The 13,835-nt window shown below is 39.1% G+C and overlaps 3 protein-coding genes across 3 annotated transcripts in view; all 3 read right to left on the bottom strand.

Moving 5' to 3' along the window:
- The window catches only part of matn3a (matrilin 3a), a 5,542-nt gene extending 5,263 nt beyond the window's left edge, over positions 1 to 279 (bottom strand). The window contains exon 1 of the mRNA XM_068577535.1: positions 123 to 279. Coding sequence (XP_068433636.1) covers positions 123 to 279 — 157 coding nt within the window. The remainder of the gene's footprint in view (positions 1 to 122) is intronic.
- Positions 280 to 1,055: 776 nt separating this feature from the next.
- On the bottom strand, positions 1,056 to 8,752 carry laptm4a (lysosomal protein transmembrane 4 alpha). Its single transcript, XM_068577246.1, has 7 exons — positions 8,516 to 8,752; positions 6,577 to 6,697; positions 4,712 to 4,788; positions 3,477 to 3,599; positions 2,823 to 2,918; positions 2,426 to 2,524; positions 1,056 to 1,982 (listed from the first exon to the last, which is right to left on the bottom strand). Exons 1-7 carry the CDS (start codon positions 8,642 to 8,644, stop codon positions 1,908 to 1,910), a joined length of 720 nt encoding a protein of 239 aa, XP_068433347.1. The 5' UTR covers positions 8,645 to 8,752; the 3' UTR covers positions 1,056 to 1,907.
- A 639-nt stretch (positions 8,753 to 9,391) lies between these two features.
- On the bottom strand, positions 9,392 to 13,218 carry LOC137786004 (syndecan-3-like). The gene is made up of 5 exons (XM_068577589.1): positions 13,090 to 13,218; positions 11,082 to 11,166; positions 10,897 to 10,955; positions 10,697 to 10,802; positions 9,392 to 10,612 (listed from the first exon to the last, which is right to left on the bottom strand). Exons 1-5 carry the CDS (start codon positions 13,153 to 13,155, stop codon positions 10,449 to 10,451), a joined length of 480 nt encoding a protein of 159 aa, XP_068433690.1. The 5' UTR covers positions 13,156 to 13,218; the 3' UTR covers positions 9,392 to 10,448.
- Positions 13,219 to 13,835: the final 617 nt, after the last annotated feature.

Below are 13,835 nucleotides of genomic sequence, written 5' to 3'. Positions count from 1 at the left end.
AGTACTCAAAATAAATAGAAAATTAAGTTGATAACTTTACACTGGTGGTATGATATTGAAATAATATACTTCATCCACCAATGCAAAAGTAAAAAAAACTGTTACAAGTTCCAATAACTTACTTGTTGGATCCAGGGTCCTCAACGGAGGTCGGCCATTGTTTCTGGTTTGAGCGTAGCTCTGTGTGGCGATCAGCTGAGGATCTCCCGCACTGAGGTGATATGTGGCCAGAACATCAGTCAGCAGCAGTGACAAGAGGCTGCAGAGGAAAGACTTCATCTTTATCTGCATGTGGAGTCCCCCGGTGGTCTGTCCGATGCTTCGTCTTCGTCTCAGAAGGTCCTGCTGCGGTCTGACCGCCTCCACGTATGAGGGGCTCTTAGTCCAACACGTCAAACCTTCTGCCCAATCCAGAGGTGTGACATGACCCTCAGCACACGTGACAGACAGTATAGAAAACGACTCATATCTTCCCTGCAAAATGTGGAGGAGTCTTTAAGGGTACCGCTTACATCAATATGTTTTCGCCCATCTGCAACTTTGCTTTAGGGTCGTTTCCATAGAAAAGCCAAGAGTCCCCAACACGCACTACTTTTCAATGCCAAAACCGTTGCATTGTTTTAGAATTAATGAGATTTTTCATCCATTTGTGAACTATTAACTAATAAAAACACATTTAAAATATAGTTACGGTTTGTGTTAAGGGGGTAAAAGTAGGAGTCACAAATTGTTGGAGGAGCCTTTAATACAGTTCAAGCAACACTTCATCAATTACGTCATACGGTAAAATAAAAAAAAAGGTTTAGTAATATCAAAGATCCATGCTACGGGGAAAACAGGAGGATTTAATCAAACCAAATTTATAACAAATGTTTTATCGTTTGTGCTGAATATTTCCATAACAACTGTGCAGACGCAACCTGCTGCTGGACATTATGGGATATAATTGAAAGCTCTACTAGAAGCGCCCGTTTGAGGTTGAGATTGGGTGTTTCTCACTCTTAAGGTTTAGACTAGCAGACTTGACATGAACAAAAGAGTCATGAAGATAGAAATGTTCTGAAACGTTTATTGAAGTAAAATGTATTTCCACTAGGATAAAATCATATTACCAGTAAAGTAATGGAGAGTTTGTTGATAAGCATGCAACTACTAATATTGAAAAGACTAGCTGTTTGCGCCAGATGTCAGGAAAAAGAAAAATAAGCAGAGAAAATAATCCAATATCAATGCCTTTGCTCACTCTCTGTCTATCAGTCGGTCTCTCCGGCTCAGCTGGGAAACCATTCACTTGCTTTGCTAACACATCAGGGCAGCAGAGAGTGACCAAAATGTCAAGGGTGGTGGTGAACTGAACCACAGCAAAGCTAAATAAATAACAGACAAAAAAGTGCTACAGACTCCATTCAAGAACGAGATGGAATTGCTTAGATCTTAATAATTAGGGGGGGAAGTAACACAATTCAACAATAATAGCTAGAATAAGAAGATTGTCTTAATTTTTTTTTTATTTTTTTTTTTACACTTCATATATCAATCTATAGATAGGATGGTGCTGGATTGATGAAAGCATTTCAAGCAATTTATTTTTCACAAGTATTCCTTTCACTAAGACATACAAAGGCCAGAAGGGTGGGAGGATGGGCTGGTAACTTCTGTTGTTTTATAAACAACACATTCATTCATCTATTTCACACAAATTTCAGTCTTTCCCACCTTTCTCCTCTCCCACCTTCAGGATGCTCTATAGACGCTCTGTAGAAATACAGAGGGTAGGGTTGGACAAACATTGTCAGTGGCCTTACACATAGAGTAGGGGGGTGTTCAGAAAGGGTTAGTGAGGTAAGGTAGGAATGCATATGGTGGTGTGTGTGCGTGTGTGTGTGTTTTGGCAACAGGGCTGGTGCTTAAGCAGGCATGTAAGGGGGAGGGGGCTCCTTCTCTGGCATCTTCATTGCCATCTCATAAGTGGGCAGGATGTACTGGAGAAGAATAAAAGAAAACAACGTAAAAAAAAACACATCCAAGGATGGGTCAAATGCAGAGAATACATTTCATGTATGTATGTATGTAAAAGTATTTACTGAGACAAATAAAGTTTCTTCTTCTTTTATGAGTGCACCATTTGAGTCCAAGACATGTTTTTTAAAGTGGAAATGGTGAGGTTTAAACTCTGCATTATAAACATTTTTAAATGTAGCTTCCAATTTAAGTTCTCTCCCCTGACATGGTGAACTCTTATGAACAGGTACTGCTGTCCTCTTTTAGCTTCTCAGACGACAATGTGGTGATGGCATGCCACCTGTTGGTTTATGGTGAGCATTACATATAGCTGCAGCCGATCCCGGCAAGTGTGTTTTTAGGACAGAAGATACTTCTCATTAAATTCAAAACGCTCAATCAGAGTATTTAGCAGCTTGCATACCTGCGGCGGAGTCTCAAAGGCCGGGTAGACTGCAATCTCTGGCATATTCCTGCTGTTGATGTACTTGTAGCAGTTCCACACACAGTTGATCAGGTAAGACTGGAAAGCAAATCCAACATTGTATATTTGAGTGTAACCAGGCTGTGTGACTCAACAGAGTAACATGTTCAGTCTCTGAACTCGTTAAACCACAATGTCTCTATACCTTAAAAACGGGACAGTGTTAACCATGTCTTCCCTCACCCCTTTTCTGAATCCACTGAGATTAAACTAATATCAATGTTCATATCTTACCAGATGATATTTATTTTTATATTAGTTTCGTTTACAATGGTTTGAATTAAATAAACACAAACACTCAATCAAGCAGATTTAACTGTACAAGTAATAATCTCACCTTAAGGATGATGAGGAAGGCAAAGAAGACGAGCACAAAGAGCAGCAGGCAGCTGGAGTCCAGAGAGAGGAGGTTATCCTTGTACGGGAAATCAGGCTGACAAAGACAAGAACAGACGTCAGATAATCAATAACACCTTTTTATACTTATTCAACTCACGTCACCTTGAGCGCTACCACACAATCAATAAAATAAAAAATACATAAAAAATCTTGAGGCTGTACAAAAACGGAAAACTAATATATATGAGGGAATTTTTAAAAATCTATTTCCAGATAAAGATCAAGTTACACAAAATACGATTGCAATGCAACCAGACTAGTTTATGTTTGGATGGTTTTCCTCACTACTTGTCGTGACAGACATGACAGCAGCACAGTCTGCAGCTCAGTTGCTTTTTTCTCTGTTTTCTCCTCACTTTCAATAAAAATGGAATCATGTTTTGAAATGTCAACAGTGCCCTCTTGTCGGGGGAAACACATCGATAATGTAAAGAAATATAATATTGAAAAAAGAACAATGAGGATTAGTTCTAAACATTGTCGTTTGTTGTCAGTATCCTCCGTTGTAAAATAAACATGGGAGCGGTAGTGCGATTGACTTATAATGTTAACAGCATCAACGGTGTGGGCTGGGGAGACTGGTTCTACTGACCAGCTGGTCCAGGTAGTCCTTGATCCGGGGTAGGTAGGTGAGAGAGCTGATTGCCACCAGGCAGCTCAGAGCAAAGTCAAACAGCTGATAGCAGAAAAATGGGATGAGCCAGCCGTCACGATGCTGAGAAAAACAATTACAGGTGGAGAAAAGTTATGTTATGTTTCAGGTCAATATGTAAAGGGACCATGTTGCATTTTTTTCCAACCTCATTCACACCCTTGTCTTCGATTATCTTTAAAACATATCTGTATCCAGTGGGTAGGCTCTATTGACCTCTGTAAATTCTACAGATGATTCATTTACAGCCCGAGCAGCGAAATTAAACACTACAGTTTTTAAATGTTTTGGAAGTAGAGATGAATCAATTTCAGTTTCCTAGACCGAAATAAATGTCCCATTGGCTTCGGCTGTGGCTGCGTCATCACATGTAGTTTGGGGTAAATTAAATAAGCCTGCCTTAAAGAGACAGGGAGTTCTGACATCGCAACTGTATATTATCACATCTTACTGAGGCAAATACATAGAGAAGGTTGGAATCAGCAAAAGGGTCCTTTGACTTGGCTACTATAAAATAATCTCTACAGGTATTCTGGGCATTTTCTATTTTTTATTTATATGTGGTATACTCCCAAGTCACTTCCGCTCTTTTCATGAACATAGCTGGTATATTATGATCATGGTTCAAACATTTAGGGTATTCAATTGGGACACTACATATCTGCACCACCACATTGTATCCGGAAAAAGGATTTCTACTACTGTTCTCTGGGTACACTTGCACAGCTAAAGCATAACTCTTGCACAGACTGTCGGCATGAACAGAGTGCCGAGCGTGCAGATGTGCGTCACACTTTAACTGTGCAGTCATCCCAACTAGTAGCTTGATGCGGGGCCACGTCAAAGGCTATCAAACCTGTCTGTCTGGATGCCATCTGGCAGGCCTGTGAGGAAGATGACAGTCAGTAAGAACATGGCATAGTGCACTATACTCCCACTGCATCAGGATTCTTTTGAACAACAGCTCAAATGCACTGGAGTTAAAAAAGAAAAAAAGTATCTTGTTTACCTCTGAACTCTGGTGCTATTAATATACAACTTGAAAGAAATGCGTGTTATTTTTTGCACACACATTTTGGGATTACATATTCGGATAAAAAAACATGACATTGCTCTAATGCATGCTGTCAAAGGAGAATAAGAAAAACAGCACAACCGCCACTGTGAAGACTTACAGTAATGGCTCCGTACACCATCATGGCACTGATAGTGAGCATCAGCAGAGATATGGCGAATCCAACACAGGCATTCTCTGTGTGAGGAAAAAATAAGAATAAATAAATGCAGCGAATGATGAATTACAACTATAGTTTCAGTATTTTGGCTTTCGCTTTAATCATTAATGTATACATATTAGTGTGTGCGGGTAAATGTATAATCGCCTGCGCTCTAGAAGCAGCAGTGATTTGCATAGTGAACCGTCTCCAGGGCTTCTCTCCTTCCAGCTAACTCGGTTTTTAAAGCCCAGCTCTGGGGAGCAGTAAGCCTCTCGCTCTCAGCTGCACAGTGTCTGTAAATACACGATGAAACTCAGACCTGGATAATTAAAAGGCCTGCCTTTCATATCCTCTTTTCGCTCCATCATTCAGTCTCTCCTTCCTCAAACTCCTCTGACTGTTGCACCAGAAAGAAATGATGACGTTGAGAAAGTTACAGCAGCGCTGCGGCCCAATGACATTTTTTTGTTATTTAGTAGCTCAAACAGAACCACTTGAATATTAATGTATGAAAGTATCAGAGGACTCTCTGGAGATCATATTAAAGTTATAGCAAACAAAATTCACATGGCATAGCTAGCTCTAGTATTATGTCTATAAAAAAGGGCCTGTACATGGAGTTGATGAAAAAGACCTCTTTTATTCTGCGTACAACATTAAGTTCAATCATATACAGTTCTTTAAAAAAAAATTGTTTCAGTGTATTGTTTTAACTATATTTAGGTTCATGGTTGCGCAGGATCACATGACCAAAAACGTAAGCAGTGTTTAAAGAACTCAAGTCACGAGTTCGAAAACAATCTCTATTCCTTTTTTTCTCTCAATCAATCTGCTGATTAGTTTCTAAAATAACCCTAGTTTAGTCTATTAGAAATCAGAAATTTGTGAAAATAATGTCTCATTACAAATCACACGTTTCTCAAACAAATGTAACATCTTCAAATTGCCTGAATCAACAGTCAAAACAAGAAGGTATTTAGTTTTTGACAACAAAGAAAATGTGGAATTTTGTAGTTGACTATAATAAAGTTAATAAATGCTTGACTTAAACCAACCTAAAAGCCAGAGACCATTTCACATGTCATCCTTATATTACTTAAATAACTTTTAAACATGGCCTGGAATAAAATGAGCAGAGTCTGATGACACTGCACTAATATGCTAACATTGCCTCTGTGTCTGTAGACAACCTCCACTGCTGTGTGTGCTGCTGGCATGTGCCCTCTGTGGAGGGGTCAACACGGCCACCACGGGTTGTTTCTCTCTCTCTCCAGCTGAGTCACCGTTTGAAAAAAATATAAAGAGGCCTTCCCCAAGCTAAATCAACAAAACAACCACCAGCTCAAAAGAAAAGCACTCTGGTGGTCCTTCCAGCCCTGCCCTTGCACACATGCAAACACCTAGGATGAACAGAAGCCCTTAAGGGAACACAAAGAAACAACACCGGTGGCACCCTACTAATAACAACATTCAGCTGCATGTACATAGGAGAGCGGTGTTCTGTTGTCCTCGTGAGTTGTTTTGTTTCACGGTCAGTGGGGAGCTGTGCTCCCTCTGGAAGATGAATCACATGTTCAACCTCAGCATGACAGCAGCTCATCTGTTAGCAGCTAGACACTGCTAAATCCAGTGCAATTAATGTTCAATTAGTAATGTTTCCGTGGGTAAGCCATCTTCCCTTGGACACCGTGGAATTAAAAGGGCCAACATGACAGGATGTGTTGATGTGTAAATGTGTCAAACTAAAAAAAAATAATCTACATGTTTTCATAATGCCGTGTGTTGACTCTTACAGGAATTCTCATGTAAATGTCATTGCTTACCAGACATCCTGTCGGAGGCAAAGTAATGGTCGATGACCTCATACTGCAAGTCAATTGTGGGCACGTTCTCTGGGTGGGTCACAGCCACAGTCAGCAGGATGCCCATCAAGAGATTGACAACCTGAGGAGAGGAAGGAGGAAAAAAAGGTTATTAAAAGAACTTTAGCTAAATACTTCATTTGTTTCATATATATAATTAACAACATTTTCTGACAGTCGCTGGAATATGTTTTAGATTAAATTCCTCCCTTACATTGGTTTCAGTTCCTGTTAACATTGTGGAGAAGCTAACTCGCAGAGGCAAGAGTGAGATAGAAAACATTTCAGTGAACAATTTATCACCCTTTTTTGTCAAGGTTACTTTATCGTCATGTGGGAATGCAGGAGTGAGGAGGAACCATTTAAGATTTCAAGGACGCTCCAGCATTCAAGCCACTGAGAGGAATTGCATTCACAAGATACACTGTGTTGCTGAAAAACAAAGTCCATAAGACAAAATGAGCAATTATAAAAAGACAGTATACATGCCAGCAAAAAATTAACAACTGGTGATATGGAGGGAAGAAATTTACAGAAAAAGACTGCTTTCTGTCGTGAGGTGGTGAGCTGACTGGCTGACAGCACATCTATGCAGTGATGTTACACACAAAAACTATATGGAAACTAAAATTGTACTTGTTGATTTAAGCACAGTATTAAAATATCTTATCTAAACTATTGGCACTCTGCTGTGCCATTCTTTAATGATGTAGATTTTTTTAAAAGTATGTATGAATGTGATGGTAACACGCTGATCAAATATTGTACAGAATTATATTAAAGATGCTTTCAAGGGTTACAAGGTACACCTACTGACAAGATGGTCCAGTTATGGCTCACTCGCACAGATGGTTTGAGCTTGTGATCGAGTGGATCTAGCCTGCATTTCATCAGAGGTAGTGAATGAAACATAGTAGTGCGATTTATGCCATATCAAAAGTGATGTCTGTTAGTAATCGTTTTACATAGCAAGAAGATGCTTTTTTCTAGTAGTATTAAAACGTTTACCTCAAAATAGTTCATCTATTTCTTGACTTCCAGAAAACATAATACATTTCTGTTGAATTTGAGGAACACGGTGAATTTTAATAAGCATGAAGTATTGTCCAGCTGGCAAAATAAAGTCAGCAGAGGACTCTTACATGCAACCAGCACCAGGAACATCTGTTGTGTGTGACGTAGTAAACGAGCTGGGATTAATTCCACTATGAGTTGCATTAGAGTGCTGCAGGAAAGAAACTGTTCAGAGGACAACAATAGCCAAAGCAGGCAAACATTCAGCTCTTCAGCGTGCCCACGAAACGCAGCCTCTCGGTTTTACACCTTAAAATACAATCTACAACATACATGATGAGATTAAAACACGCGTCCCTTTCCTGCAGGTTCAGCGTTGGAGGGGATTCCTTCACGTTCAACGGTCGCGTTTGATGTGGTACGCGTGGAGTCTGTGTTGAATGTCGGCTAGCTTGCGCTAACGTGCCACACCGCGTTACGTTCAGTGAAAAGTGCCACTTATTTAAACGTTCAGAACCCGCAGGTCGCTAACTAGCAATGCTCCGATGCCGTTACCTAATTATGGTGTCGATTTACGAACGGCAATGTCGAGGTTAGGCGAGTTGTGTCGACAGAAACACTTAAGCTAGCTAATTAAACCTGAGATGAAAGCAGGCTGACGTAAAGCCTAGCGCTCCGTTAACGTCAACTTGGCGTTTAACGGCTGGTAATTGGTCAAAAGTGGCGCTTAGCTAACATTGGAGCTGCTGACAACAGTCATCATAACTCCATTAATAGATATACCTGATATACATTGAGTAACTTCGTACTTGAAGGACTTTAACAGAGTTGATAGGCGGTGCTAGCTAGCATTAGCTTGCTAAGCTCCATCAACCATTTTACGTACCATGTACCATGTTCCCAGGATGATGGTCCCCGTGCGGACGTGGCAGCATCCACAACACCTGGTTGTGTACAGCCGGTCTCGACTCGGCTTAAAGTGATGCATGTCCTCCACGAGCGTAGGAAGAAACATCGGGAGAGCTAGTCGTTGAGGAAAAAAAATCTTCTCGGCATCAACAGTGAGCGAACTAACAGAGAGGAACGCCCACCACTTCCTTGACAACCCCGTGCGACACCGGGGATAAAAACAAACGCTCTGACAGGCAGTGAGAAGGCGGGGACTTGAGGATTACTTTTGACTGACATAAGTTTCAACCAATAGCTGCGAAGATATTCCGAGCAAACCCAAGAGACTTCAGACCACCATGGCAGTAAAATGATGAAACTCGTGTCCATTTAAATTAAGCTTCCTATGAAGGTGTGGCTGGATTTTCCAACCGAGAAAACACGTGAAAAATAATAGTAGTAATACTACCAAAGAAAATGATAAAGCAACACTTGCGTAATTTACCTAATCTTGAGAGCCCGATTTATGAAACGGGCCAAGTGGTAAAACCATGTTACGTGATTAAATGACTGATAACAAATAATAAACCATTTCCACATACTATCACTCATCAACATTCAAATTAGCAATGTGATGACAGATTGATTCTTGAAAAACCCTGCACTGCAATAGTTAACACGGTGCAATATCATGTACATAATATACTCTTATTTTATATGGAAGTTCAAACAAACTGTATTTATGCTCTTAACATGTGCTCATAAAACACAAACATAAAAATGTAAGGGTTAAGACAATTAAGCAATTTTATGAATAATTATGTAATACATACACAGTAAATATGATTTAATGACAGTATATCTATTCATCCAATATCCGCAACCATTCATGCTCACATCCACACCAACATGGCAATTTAGAGTCACCAATTAACAATTAACAAAAAATTAACAATTCATTTTATACCCAAATGAGCTTCATTGTATTGTAGGGTTCTCAGTTCTGACACAGTCCTCAAAACAATCCCCTGAGTGTCTTTCACAGTGTGTTGTCTTCGGAGCAGGTACACACTTGATGACATCACATTATTTGAATTTGATAAAACTTGTTTCTCATTTGGGAGCCAGTTGTTCATGTTAACTAATATTTTGGACTGTCTTAGTTATAAATAACATGTATGTCTTTGACAATGTGCCCAGTTCCCCTTTAACAATGGCAATACAACCCCAACCTTAAAACCTAAGCAGCTAAATGGAATTCAGTCATTGGTCATTTCATCATTTACACCCGTGATTTTCCTACTGTGACATCAAAATGTCTTCCATGAAAAAGATATCAAGTATTTGTTGAACAAAACAGTGCTTCTAAAGTGACTCTTGGTGTTTTTGTATTAAATGTTACAAAAATGTATGCATAATGCCACTTCAAAACCATAATATTGCAAAGTGTATCATACAAGATTGATAATTAATCAATCACATATTGCATCTATACCATCTTCTTTCAACCACACAACCACAATTCAACAATGATCATGCACATATGCTGACTACAGCTGATTTCTACAAAAATGGGAAGTTAAAGTGAAGAACCTCAGTGTCTTCAGTCTTGCACATCTGCTTTGCTTAATTAATAATTATTCGCAAAATCAGATTATTCCATTCACCTGCAGACCTACAGAGAGATTCATGCTTTTATCTCCTTCAGACTCTGTTTAGAAAGGTGCTGTACAAATAATGGTTTTGTTACTTCGGCTTTGTCTAAAACAAGCAAATTCAAATCTTTAAGAAAGGAAGTCAATAAAGACTCTTGTTTTTCATCAAAAATATAAATAAATTATCTCAAAAGTAGAATACAAGATAATTACACATTTACAGCAGTTCACAAGTTACATACATTGGCCGTCGAACACAAACATTTCTGTGAAAGTCTAAACAAGAAATCCCTCCCTGCTGGGTCTGTGATAATCTCCGTCTGAAGCCCTTTGCTGACCCGCAATGTATCCTCCGTTATCTTTTTTCTGCCACATGTAGATTAATAATGTTGCCACTGCAGCCGCAATCGCCACCCCTATCACTCCTCCTGCAATAACAGCTGTAAACACAAATTACTGAGTTAGAAAACAACACACACAGAACATCACTCTGCTTAATTCAATGTATCATACTATCAAAGTACCGGCAAAGATTTCTTTGTTCTCCAAGAAACTCTTGCTGTTTGCCACGACAATAAATCCTGATCCGCTGCCTTTGTATGTATCATCAATGTTCAGGACCGGAGAACCCTGAAGACAAAAGTAAAAACAGTTGCAAAACTTTATTTCCTGCTCCGCCATCTATATAACAAGGTGAAGAAATGACTTCTGAAAACAACCATACGTGGGAAGGATTCTTGGTTCCTTTGTTGCTGGGTTGATCCTTGATGTTTTCTATTTCCCCTGAGAGAGAGAGAGTGTGGCACATATTATGTGTTGTTTCGGGAAAAAGAATGACAAGAACAACTGATACAATATTAAGTGGATTTTAACCATTTTACAGTCATTGTGCATAGTACTCAGCTTTACCTTGTTCTAACCAATCCCCTGAACCAGAACCAAAACTGTCCAATTCATATCCTGATCCCTCTAAGTCCTCAGGAGTGACAGACATCTAAGTAAATGGAGAAAAGGATGAGAATATTTAAATATGACCATAGACCACCACAATATTCCTGTCTCATTATCACATATATAAAAAACAGACGAGGTGAAGGAAGCCCATAAAAGGTACTTTCCTTAAGAGGACAATAAAGAAATGAATCATGTCTTAGATACAAAGTCCCACTGAAGCAACACAGTCTCAAACGCAAACAAACCCAGAATGATGCCATTGTTACCACCAATAAATGGTAATGAGTAGAGCATAGAGCTAAAATAAATGGTAAAGTCACTCCACCCATTTTGCAAAACAGTGAAGGTAAAACAAATACATAATCTGCTGCTTACGACTCAACAGCTTCAGTCTTTAGTGTTTACAGGTGAAGTGTATTGTATATAGCAGCTTGACACAAAGTTAAAAATCTCTTACAAACATTCCTCAAGTAAATTATTCATTAGAATAGTATTTTCTTCAACACAAGGCATTTATTTGACAACTCTACTGAATATTCTGAAGCTAAACTTATTGATAGGGACTAGATAGCACATATGCAATGCCTGTATGCATTTATCGAAACATTTAAAGCTGCTGTGATGACGTGAAGAGAAACAGTCATATTTATAAAATGGGCCTAAGGTACTTCCTGGATCAAGAGACATTATTATATTGCATCAATAATGTCCGTGCTGCCCAGCTGTAGTTGTGCACACTAATCATGTTAACAGCTGGAAATATCTATCAGACAGCATAATGCTTAAAGGGATGAGGTCCATCTTGTGTTCAACTTGAAGTGGATCCACGGTTTATTTCTCCCAAATGTTTGCATGTGTTTCCTTCCCCGGACTATGTGTGACAAGTGTGAATGTTTTCTCTGTGTATGTGTGTTAGCCCTGTGATGGACTGGCCCTTTGGGAGTGGATGAATGTAGACTTGAGACAACTAGTTGATGAATCAATGAGTCGAATGACAGAAAATGAATTGTCAACGGTTTTGATGAGACATTTATCATTTAATCCATGTGTTGAGAAAAGACACCACATGTTCTCCAATTCCAGATTTTAGACTGATGATTTGCTGCTTTTCTCTCTCTTATATCATGAATGTGGTTTTTGCATTGTTGGTCAGAGAGAGCAAGCGATTTGAAGACATCATTATTAATCATTGAATGAAATATTACACTGGATGGCAATTTATTAATCATGGGCAACTTGTACTGTATGCATTATGATTACTATTGATACTTTAAGCACATTTTTCTTGTAAATACTTCCGTACTTCCACCCTTTGATTTGAGTGCACAACTTGTACCTGTTATGGAGTATTTGTATGCTGTGGTGTTGCTATATTTACTTAAGTATCTTAAGTACTTTTTAAAAAAAACTTATAATTTACACAAATGATACACCTGTAAAATGGGTGCACATTATAGATTAAACTATGCAACTATGATATAATTTACGTCAGCTAATTACATAATTAATCAACATATGCATCAATGCATTAGTAATCAAAACAATAATTTACACAATATGGGATTGCAATCGAAACAGTTTTGCAGGACTTTTACATATAAAAGGAGTATATTTTATATGTTGGTGTTTCTATAAGATAATAGCTTCAATTCTCAGCGTACAATAGTTTATCTCTGATCCCTACAACACTAATACGTTGCGAATGAATGTGAAAAGCCATTACTGTATTGAAATAAAACACAATCAAATGAGCAGGTAATAATTGGACAATTGCACATGTAATGAAGGCAACTTTAAAAGGCATAAAACTAAAGGTTTCTAATAAATCTCAAGATCCAACAAACAATACGATCGTAAAAGTAAACACACCTTTGAACAGTAATAGAACGAGCTAAACTTCAGGAAGTGAGTAAGGTGAGCACGAGACTCACTTGACGTCTTCAACAGGCTGAACAGGACTTACCGACATGCTGATGGGATGGATTAACCCCAAAGCTAAGAGAAAGGTCGCTGCCATAGGGATTGTCATCTTCCTGTTGAGTCGGTGTTTAGTTTATTTATTTTGTCCTAGTCCTCGACAGCTTCTCCGTAGGTGTTTAAGGTGTTGAACCTCGAGCGTCCACGCGCTGCCTCAGCCCCGCCTCTGCTGCGCGGACCAATAAGAGCATCAGCTGGTGCCGCGTGGACAGAGGGCACCTGACGCTCTTTAATGAAGACGAGCATCATCATTGTTCACGGTTTCTACTGTTGTGGCTGTTGACGGTGGAACAAATAACCAATGTATATACGTTAGGGTAATCAAATTTAGGCCAATTCAATATAGCTTTCAGATATGTAAAATAGTAATATGAAAATTAATTTGGAGCTACACCATTATCACCATGCATTGGGAGAAAAGTAGAACATTCAACGCTGAAATTTGGTGCAGATTTAGTACAATATTTGGTTGCATCTGTATATTTCTATTAGAGCCATTAATTACTGAGGCCTGTGAGTACACACAGCAGATCTAAGGCATAAGGAAGCAAAAAATATGTTAACATTGTAGTGATACAGTACTTCTGTGTATATACACTGCCTGCCCCCCAAAAAAGTCGCCACCTGGATTGAACTACTACTGCCTAGTAGTGTACAAGCCTGTGAGGGCAGAGCTATGATTTGGGGTTGCTGCAGTTGGTCAGGACCAAGTTCAGCAATGACCAGGTTATT

Source organism: Clinocottus analis, unplaced genomic scaffold (genome assembly GCF_023055335.1).
Source record: "Clinocottus analis isolate CAN_PGR_092001 unplaced genomic scaffold, fCliAna1.0.p SCAF_15, whole genome shotgun sequence".
Classification (NCBI taxonomy): domain Eukaryota; kingdom Metazoa; phylum Chordata; class Actinopteri; order Perciformes; family Cottidae; genus Clinocottus; species Clinocottus analis.
Note: the sequence above shows the minus strand (reverse complement) of the source record. Positions and strands in the feature narration are given on the sequence as shown.